At 41.7% G+C, this 10,146-nt stretch overlaps 1 protein-coding gene across 1 annotated transcript in view; it reads right to left on the reverse strand.

The window, feature by feature from the left end:
* The window catches only part of Cir1 (corepressor interacting with RBPJ, 1), a 28,721-nt gene extending 18,607 nt beyond the window's left edge, over window positions 1-10,114 (reverse strand). The window contains exons 1-7 of the mRNA NM_025854.3: window positions 9,939-10,114; window positions 7,979-8,073; window positions 4,377-4,450; window positions 3,950-3,960; window positions 3,799-3,863; window positions 3,412-3,460; window positions 1,262-1,379 (exon numbers count right to left, since the gene is read on the reverse strand). Of these exons, the coding sequence (NP_080130.2) occupies window positions 1,262-1,379; window positions 3,412-3,460; window positions 3,799-3,863; window positions 3,950-3,960; window positions 4,377-4,450; window positions 7,979-8,073; window positions 9,939-10,010 (484 nt within the window). The 5' untranslated portion in view covers window positions 10,011-10,114. The remainder of the gene's footprint in view (window positions 1-1,261; window positions 1,380-3,411; window positions 3,461-3,798; window positions 3,864-3,949; window positions 3,961-4,376; window positions 4,451-7,978; window positions 8,074-9,938) is intronic.
* Window positions 10,115-10,146: the final 32 nt, after the last annotated feature.

Consider the following 10,146-nt stretch of genomic DNA (forward strand, 5'->3'; position numbering starts at 1 on the left):
AAAAAACCAAATATAGAAAAGAACAAAGGGGGGGGGGAAGTAGTTTTTCAGCTGCTTTAAAAATGATGGAAATCAGAGTTAGACTATTATTTTTTGTTTGTTTGTTTCTGGGACAGGGTTTCTCTATATTGCCTTGCTTGTTCTGAAACTCTGAATGTAAACCAGGCTGACCTCACACACTCGGAGTCACTTGTCTCTGCCTCCTGAGTTCTGGGATTAAAGGTGTGTGCTACCACATCTGGGTTATCCTTATTCTTAACATCAGGAGCTGAAAGTCATGTAAGTAATGTAACCTGCTTTATGCTACAGAGGTGACCTATTGTGAGTTGGGCTTCGATGAAACACTAAGAAGGTACTGAGGAGCTGAAATTAAAACTTTTCAGTTAGCTCTCTATCCTACTTGCAGATAAGGACGCAAGCGCTCAGCTACTGCCACAGCACTCGGCATGTTGCCATGCTCCCCGCCATGATGGTCATAGGTTCTAAGGTCTGAAATGCAAGGCCCACATTAAGTGTTTCTTCTGTACGTTCCCTTGGTAATGGGAATTACCCATTCGAAGCAATAGAAAAGTAGCTAAGACACTAGTCCGCCTACCACAAGATACAAGTGGAGACAGGAGACTGCCTGGAAGCGTACAGACTAGCCAGCCTGGAGTAAGCAGCAGCCAACAACAAAGATAACCTGTCATAAGCAATGTGGTGGACAAGGCTGGATGACAGCAGAGTGTCCTCTGACATCCTCATGTGTACCCTGACCTTCACTCATTCTGGAATTTACACGTTTGCATTCATACACACAAATGTATACACATGTACACACACACACACACACACACACACGCACACGGTTTCAAGGCCATATTTGGCCACATAGTGTGTTTGGGGCCACCTTGGCTTTTACTTAAAAACAAAAACAAAAAATCACAAGGAAAGAATAAACAAGTAAAGTTCACAGACACTTAGCTAGGAACATCTGACTCTATTCTAGAGCACTTCCAACTTCACACAGACAATGAAGAATTTCCCACCTATCATCCTTTTGCAGGGAGGCAGGGAGGAGGGTGACATGCTAGGGACTGAACCTAAGACTTGACACACAAAACCCTCTACTGCTGAGTTACATCACTGGCTCTGGTCATCCTATTTGGGGAATGTAAATTAAACCCAAGAACAACAAGAGAGTTCAGGTACATAAAAATGTTAATTTATCTTTCCTTCTTTGACAAAATTCCAAAACAAATAACTTTTGTCTAATGCCTACCTGAGCCATCAGTAGGAACTGAACTTGCATTGATCCCAGAAAGACCAAACAAGGGACACTCTCGATCTGTGTTCACATGGCCCCACTTGTGACATTTAATACACCTTACATTTCGAACCTGAGAAATAATAAACATTATTTTGATTCTCAAATACCAACAGCCTAACATCCCACTTAGGTCTCCACCCCGCTTTTCTTCTTTTTCACTCTGAAGACAGGGCTTTATCACGTAACGAACTGATCTAGAACGTGCTGTGTACATCAGGCTGGCCCTCAACTCACAGAGATGCATCACTTATGCTTCCAGAGCACTGGGATTAAAACATGTACCACCTTGTTTGGCTAAATTACTTTAAAAAAGATCCCCAGGGAAAGCAATTTTATATTTATGGTAGGCAATCCAATGTAAATACTAAAATCTTGTATTATAAATTTTGTCTAAAATCTAAGCCAAATCCTATCTGTGTTTCCTACAACAAAGTGTCATTTACAAACGAACAGTAAAAATATCACAAAGAGCTATGTCATGGTTTAATTTTAGGTTCCCTAATTTTAATACATTCACTTAAATATTCCTCCTCCCTCCCTTGTTGCATAGTGCCTGTTTAAACACAGGGCTGCTCAGGCGGCCTTTGCTACACGGGGCAGCTCAGCCTGGGCTTTCCATTTTCTTGCCCTGTCTCTACCTTTCACAGGTTGGAAACAGGCCTGTGCCACCCACATTTCTTTTCCTTTATTTTTTTGTTCTGCTCCAAATTGAAGCCAGATAACACAATGTGAAAATGTTTTTTCATTGAGCTATTATCTGTAGCCCTGAAGTTTCACATTTCTAAGACAGTGATTAGCAAATTTATTCTGTAAAGTAAAAGTGGTATTTTACAATGTTTACGTCTGTTTGTTTGCAACTACTCCAGTCTGCTCTGTGACAGACATAGCAGGAAAGCTGCCAGACGATGCACACGTGACTAAAGCACGGGTTCTCACAGGGATCAGCCTGGAGTGACAGATGACTGTTTGTAAATCAGTAATACTTTTAACATCTTTTCTTGACCTTGAGTTAGTTCTCTGAAGTATTTGAAAACTGTAGTGACCACCACATTATCCCTTCACTAGAGAACTTGATTCTCATCTTCCATGTGCCTATCACGCTTCATGCTTTCTCCTCAGTCCTATCATTTGACATAAATATAAACCGCTTAAACACTGTGTACTGGCTGGTTTTATGTGTCAACTTGACACAGGCTGGAGTTATCACAGAAAAAAGAGCTTCAGTTGAGGAAATGCCTCCATGAGATCCAGCTGTAAGGCATTTCTCAATTAGTGATCAAGGGGGAAAGGGCCCATTGTGGGTGGTGCCATCCCCTGGGCTGATAGTCCTGGGTTCTATAAGAAAGAAAGCTGAGCAAGCCAGGGGAAGCAAGCCAGTGAGTAACATCCCCCCATGGCCTCTGCATCAGCTCCTGCTTCCTGACCTGCTTGAGTTCCAGTCCTGACTTCCTCTGGTGATGAACAGCAGTGTGGAAGTGTAAGCTGAATAAATCTTTTCCTCCCCAACTTGCTTCTTGGTCATGACGTTTGTGCAGGAATAAAAACCCTGACTAAGACACACTGTGATGCTAATCTTGGCTGGCAACCTCACTACATATGGAATCAACTAAAACTCAAGCTGCTAGACAATCCTGTGAGGGATTTTCTTGATCAGATTATTAAACTTGGGCCACAGCTCCTGGTGACAGCCCACATAAGAAGAATTCAAAGAAGGATGCTTTGAGTTTTGCCTGTTGGCACTCTCTCTTACTGGCAAGTTCAAGTTCCTCTATACTGTTACTGCTCGTATTAAATCCAACTTCTTCAAGATTCCAATGCAGACTAAAGAAAGACCAGCTGCTCTCCAAGAATCTTCCAGGACTGCAGAGACACTCAACCTCATGGACCAAACAGCTATCCCGAAATAGCCATTGCTTGACTACCTGAACCACATCCTCTAAGCTAACATAATAAATCTCTCTCTAATGTGTGTGTGTGTGTGTGTGTTTCATCCTATCAGTTTTGTTCTTTAGAGAACTCTAAATACAAACATTTTTGGAAAATAATGTAAATATATATGTACTAAATAAAAATTCTTCTTAAAGAATAAGTATGTTACTTGCCTGAATACCAAAGGGCTGATCTCTGATGTTCATGTCATCTTTGGCATATCTGTTAAGTACAAAACAAACATACGACTATAATATTAAGAACAATTTAACAAATTCAATGACAGTTAACCTGAAAAAAAGGTTATAGTTTTTAAAACATTATAAAATGTATTATTACTATAAAGTATAAAATCAGCATCAATTTTTAAGTGTCTGTATAGTCTGATAATGTACTATAAGGTTTTAAAGCAGGCTTGAATGAAGCGCACTGTTTGTAGGAGGTAAGTCATTAGAACACCCTCTCACACCAGTCCTTGCCCTGGTCAGTGAACCTTAACAAGCAGGAGGCAAGCAGGAGCACACACAAGCTTATGCTTTCCCCGTACAGAGCAGCCTCACTTTTCTCTCGGAGCGCCTTTCTGCCATTCAAACTTGTACTCGGTCTCTCCTTCCGTTTCTTCTTTCTACAACAGTCAGTAAAAAAATCTGTCAACTGTCCATAAAATCACAATCAACTACCGATCAATTCAAACAGAGAAAAGTACTTTACCTCTTTGTTTTCTTGATTGCATATTCAAAGCACAGGAGGGAAACAGGACAAGTTAGAATGTCTACTACTTATCACTGACGGATATAATACAACACTGAAATATCGTTCAGAATAGGCAGTTTAGTTCCTAATTTTTAAGCTTTTATGTTTTCACTGGCAATGAGTAGACTTTCCATTTGGAGATTTATTTTAATAAGGACCACAGGTATGTTTACATTATGAGAGGGCTGAATGTACCTCTGCCAGTATTGAGCATTTTCCTCCAAAGCACATAAGAAACATTAGAAACTGTTTATTTTGCTTTGCACATGACAACATTGTTAGAGCAACAGCAATGGAAAAATACAAATCAAAATTAAAATACTGTCCCCTCTTCTAACTCTTTACAGGTAATTACATCAAAGCTCAAAGGAAACGAGGCGGGTACCTTTCTTAACTCCTGGTGGGGCCTCGTACATGAAATTCAGGCCATTCTTCACACGTTCATCTCCCATAAGCAATCTGAATGAAATAATGATAAAAGTTTAAGTCGAGAAGAATATGACAGCACACTATCTCTCGGAAGGAACCCTGAAGAAATTAAGACAAACCCTGAACAGTGCCTCCTTACTAGAAACTTGCCATAAACCTGAGGCTCCCTCCCTCCCTCCCGTTCTCTCAGTAAGAAAGGAAAAGCATGGTATGGTTACTCTAACAGGATTTTCTTTAAAACTGTCAACTGTTGCTGAAATAGTTTTGAAATCCTGTATGCTATTATATATTTTGGTGCCACAACCTTTAATTTTCTTTAAAAAATATTTAGTTTTTTTCTTTCTGGCTTTTTGAGACAGGGTTTCTCTGTGTAGCTGTGGCTGTCTGGGAACTGGAGTTGTAGACTAGGCTGGCCTTGAATTTACAGAGACCTATCTCTGCTGGGATTAAAGGTGTACATCACCATGGTCAACTATTTTAGTGTTGTTAATTGTGGATTGTGTGTGTGTGTGTGTGGGGGGGTGGTATGTGTGTGAACGTGCATGCACGTGGAGGCCAGAAGCTAAGGGTGTGTGTGTGCTTTTCTCATCCACTCACCTTATTTGTAAGTCACTGTGTGGTGTGTAGAAGCATGTCTGCATGCCTGTGAACTCAAAGGACAGATTTGTGCAAATAGCTCTTTGCTTCTATCTCTGTGTGAGTCTTAGGGATCGCACTGCCTTTACCCGTCTGGCCAGCCCTCCAGCTTACCTTTTAGACATGGTCTCTCAATAAGCCCGGGGTTCACACTGACTGGACTAGAACAGTAAACCAGCAAGCCCTACCTCTAGAGAACTAGGATCAAAGGCACCTACCACAATTTGGCTTTTTATGTGGGGGCTGGGAATCCAACCTTAGGTCCTCATGCCTGCATGATAAACATTTCACAAACTGAGGTAACTTCCCAGCCCAGAGAACCAAATTCTCTAACAGGCTAATACAATGAAAGCCTCAGACGTTCTTAGATTTTTGGTAGCAATTGAAATCTCCTTCTGTAGACTGTGTGCACAGCATGCTGTTGGGCTCTGTAGGGAAAAAGTCCACTGCAAACAGGATGACTATGCTGAGTTACACATAAGTCCCTAAGATCCAAGGTAAGTATTAAAAAAAAGCTAAAGTATGGAATGTCTTTGTATTTGGAAAGACAAGTCAAAGGATATTCTACATTATTGTGTGTAATTCTCTTTTCTCCATGAATTCTATACCAAAAAAGTCTGTTAAAAAAAAAACACAGAAGAACATACATACACATCTTTATTGAGGATTATTACTATTTTTATTATTATTTTAGATTTATCTATTATACATAAGTACACTGTAGCTGTCTTCAGACATACCAGAAGAGGGCATCAAATCTCATTACAGATGGTTGTGAGCCACCATGTGGTTGCTGGGAATTGAACTCAGGACCTCCGGAAGAGCAGTCAGTACTCTAACCACTGAGCTGTCTCCCCAGCCCATAGAATATTATTTTTAATCAAGAGGAATGTGCACTAGTGTAAGTGGTGGATGATCTTCAAAAACATGTTAAGGGAAAGAAATCAGGAGCCCTAACACGGCTCAGAGGGTAAAGTTGCCACCACCCAGGACTGCTGGCCAGAGTTCAATCCCTGGGACCCACATATGTGAAGACAGGGAGTTGCTTCCCACCAAGCTGTCCTCTGACTTCCACATGCGGACCAAAGTCCTCATATGCCACTACACACACACACACACACACATACACACACACACATATAAATAAATATATTTTAAAAATTAAAATAACAGCCAGGGCGATACAGAGAAACCCTGTCTTGAAAAAAAAATTAAAATAATAAACCAGTCACAAAAGACTCTGTAATCATTTGCCTCATGTGTGCATAATTTTAAAAACTACACTGTTATAGGTAGAAAGTAAAAGGTGATTACTTGTAACAGGCAGAAATGAGGTAAATTAAGAAATGGGGAAATGACTCCTGTGGAGGTTTGAATAGGAATGGCACCATAGTCATGCGTTTGAATGCTTGGCCACAGGGAGTGACAGTCTTAAGAGGTATGGTCTTGTTAGAGTAGGTGTAGCCTTGATGGAGGAAGTGTGTCACTGTGGAGGTGGGCTTTGAGGTCTTAGATGCGTAAGCTACACCCAGTGGGGTATACAAGTCTCTTTCTGATCAAGATGTAGAAGTCTCAGCTCCTTCTCCAGCACCATGTCTGCCTGCACGTTGTCATGTTCCCCACCATGACAATAATGGACTCAACCTCTGAACCTCTAAGCCAGCCCCAATCAAGTCTGTCCTATGTAAGAGTTGCCTTGCTCACAACGTCTCTTCACAGCAATGAAACCCTACCTAAAACAGCTACTAATGTGCATCAAATTTCTTTTTCAGATGACAAAATGTTTTGAAAGTTGATATGGTGATGGATTACAAACACTAAACAAAGTTAAAAATTCAGGTGTATTTTAAATATCTATGAATTTTGTCTTAACACCATTCAACCTTTTTAAATCAAGTACATGAAAAGGTTAGTTTCAGTAGACATTGAGAAATACAAATGAAAACTGCAAGCTACCACTCCATACTGATCAGCATGGTTGCTAATATATGGGCTGAGATATAACTCGGTTAGGAGAATGCTGGTCTGACACACGGGAGCCTGTGTCGGCTTCCTAGTGTCACATACTCCAGGTGTAGTAGCACATGCCAGCACTTAGGAGTTCAAGGCAGGAGAATCTAGAGTTTTAGGTAATCCTTAGCTACATAGGGAGTTCAAACCTAGATTAGGCTATGTGAGACACTGTCTCATGAAAATAACAATGATAATAAATAAGGATTAAAAAAAAGAGAGAGAAAACCACAAAATTACAAACACCAATCAAGTAGGAAAATGAAATGTTCTGCATTAATAGTCAGAAATGTATTTATAGAGCAGTTACTGTGAAAAAGTTTGGTGGCTCCTTAAAAAGCTAAACCAAGAATTACCTAGAGATCCGACAATTCTGCTCCTAAGCACATAAGATAAGCAACTGAAACCAGCACTGAGCAGCTACCTCTATGTCAATGCTAATAGTATGACCCAATGATCCAGAAAATGATGTCTCATGTTTCAAATGTTGCTTCAGAGTACAGTCTAGAGAAGAGAACCAAAATACCACTACTCAACTAATTCAATATTAACACAATGAAAGTAGCCAAAAGGTAGGAACTAGCCTGGATGAAGCCGGTTGACTCTGGCCACAAGGCACAGGTCAAAGACACCCAGCTTCTCTTCTAAGTGTCCTGAACATCCTTTTATTTCAATAACTAAAGAGAGACCTTCCTCATCAGACAACACGCAGTGTTCACCATCTCTGAGAGCCCTGCCTCACGTAGGATTCGCTCCCAGGCTGGAGGAGAGGAATGCAGATGTTTTTTATGTGAAGACTAGGTCAAGTTGGAGTGGTGAGAGTGTCTAATTGTAGGGGTGAAGCTGACTCCATAACTGATTATTCTAAAAAATAATGAGGTGCTTACAGGATGACAGGCAACACCAACTTACCTGTTATCATACGACTCCTGCTCTTTAAGGTACTGTTGCATTAATTCTTCTTGTTTCTTTTTATCATACGATATTTTCTGTTCTGCCATCCATACCTATATTAGTGAAACAAAATATAATTTAACAATTAGATTCAAATTAAGTTAACAAGTGTGTGTGTGTGTGTGTGTTTTCGAGTATGTGAGTGTGGGATCCGGGATCTTCAGTCACTCTCCCCTTCATTTACTGAGGCAGGGTCTCTCACTGGACCCAGAGGTCAACAATTCTACTAGTCCAGCTACCAGCTTGCACAGAGGAACTCCTGTCTTCTTTTCATGAAGGCTAGGATTACCAAGGGATGGTGGATCCAAACTCTGATCCTTACACTTGTGCAACAAGTGTTTTAGCCACTAGCAATTTTGACAGCCCTCCAGCCCACTTGTCTTCTATAATGAAACACATCTAATACACTGAAATGAAAAGATGCTCACAGCACTTAGAAGAGAAGACGGGTGTCTTGGACCTGAGCATTGTGGATAGAGTTCCCTGGCTTCTTCCAGGATGGCACCTGCCCTTTAGCTGTTTTCACTGTGTTTAGCTGAGTGTGTTGGCCCATGTCCATAATCCTAGAACTCAAGAGGCTGAGGTAGGACTACTAAGTATTCCAGACCAGTCAGAACTACACAGTAAGACCCCAACCAAAACAGAAAAATTACCGTGTATCTCAAGCTTTAGACTGTACAGTTATTTTCATTAGTCTCGACTGCTCAAGACTCAATTCCAGTAACTGAATTAAAAATAAGATGCAGCTCCATTGTCAAAGTGCTCACAATGCTTCTCCTGCATATTATAAACTACTTTATGACCTAGGAGAAGTGGTAGTTGATTGCAGTGGCTTCCACCTGTAATCCCAGCATGCGGGGGTGGGGGTTGGGGGTGGGGGCAGGGGGTTGGAGGCAGAAGGACAAGGAGTTCAGGGCTATCCTCCCTAGACAGCAAGTTTGAAGCCAGCTTAGACTGCAGGAGATCCCACCTCAAATAGAGGCTATGAAACACATAAAGAAATACACTCGTGGGGATTAGGAGTACTACAAAATAAACAGAACAAGACTTTTGGGGTCAAGGAGTAAGGCTGAGATCTGGCAAGCCCTCCCCACTCCCAAGGGACTTAAAAACCTAAGTAACTATATTTGCAGATAACCAGTGTTAGCATTTCTTGCACTTTCTTCCACAGATATCCTAATGTACATGCATGCTAATATATACATTCTTTAGATGTATGGTAATATACAGGACCCACAACTGGTTTGGAAACAAAAGCGAAATATATTCTCATAAGTTTGTGTACTTTTGAGTACTTGAGTACTTTTCTTAACACACAGTGCTAAGCCTTCATTTCGAGTTTCTAGTCATTGGCCATACTATCTCATCTAATCTCCCTAAAATTTTTACAAACTAGGGCAACTGACACTGATAATTCTTGATCAACAGTGTACGAGGCTAATGCTCACATCATTGACTATTTTGTGCGAGGCCTCAGGGCTACATGTAACTGTACTGAACTAAGAATCCAAAGCCCAAGCACTCTCCCGTCGCCATTCTTTGGCGCTGTAATTCTCGCCACGGCCCTTCTGTGTCCAGCAACTGGTTGCCCTGTGATTGTTTAAAACGCTCAACTTGAACGCAGCCATCAGAAACACACTACGGGATGGAGAGTGAGCAGAGGGAGGATTTCTGCCAGAAGATCTCCGTTAAGCAGGAGTCTCGACCCAGAGCAGAGTTCACCGGCTTGGGGCTGTAGGAGACGGATCCTGAACGGACAGTGTTATCAAACCATGCGTGGGTCTCCCCACTGACTGACAGGCGGGACTTGGGGGATCATTCCTGCAAGGGGGAAAGATCGACGACTCCAGCCGTGAGGAGGATACGACCCTCCCAGGGAGCTTAGCAATCTCTGCCCTCTCCGGATGCCTTTACTCACCTTCTTGATGTTGGATTTGGACGCAGGATGGAAGTCCTTCTTACACATGAAATTGGCGAATGACTTCCCCATCTTGGCGTCTGAGTCGGAGAAGCCAACCGCTAGGTCTTCTCGGAACGTAAACAAACTCCCGGAGCTTCACCGGAACTGCTAGGCAAGTTTGGGCGAGAACTTCCGAGGTCGGGAGGATGACTACTTCCGTGGTTTG

The sequence above is a fragment of the Mus musculus genome, chromosome 2 (genome assembly GCF_000001635.26).
Source record: "Mus musculus strain C57BL/6J chromosome 2, GRCm38.p6 C57BL/6J".
In the NCBI taxonomy this organism is placed as follows: Eukaryota; Metazoa; Chordata; class Mammalia; order Rodentia; family Muridae; genus Mus; species Mus musculus.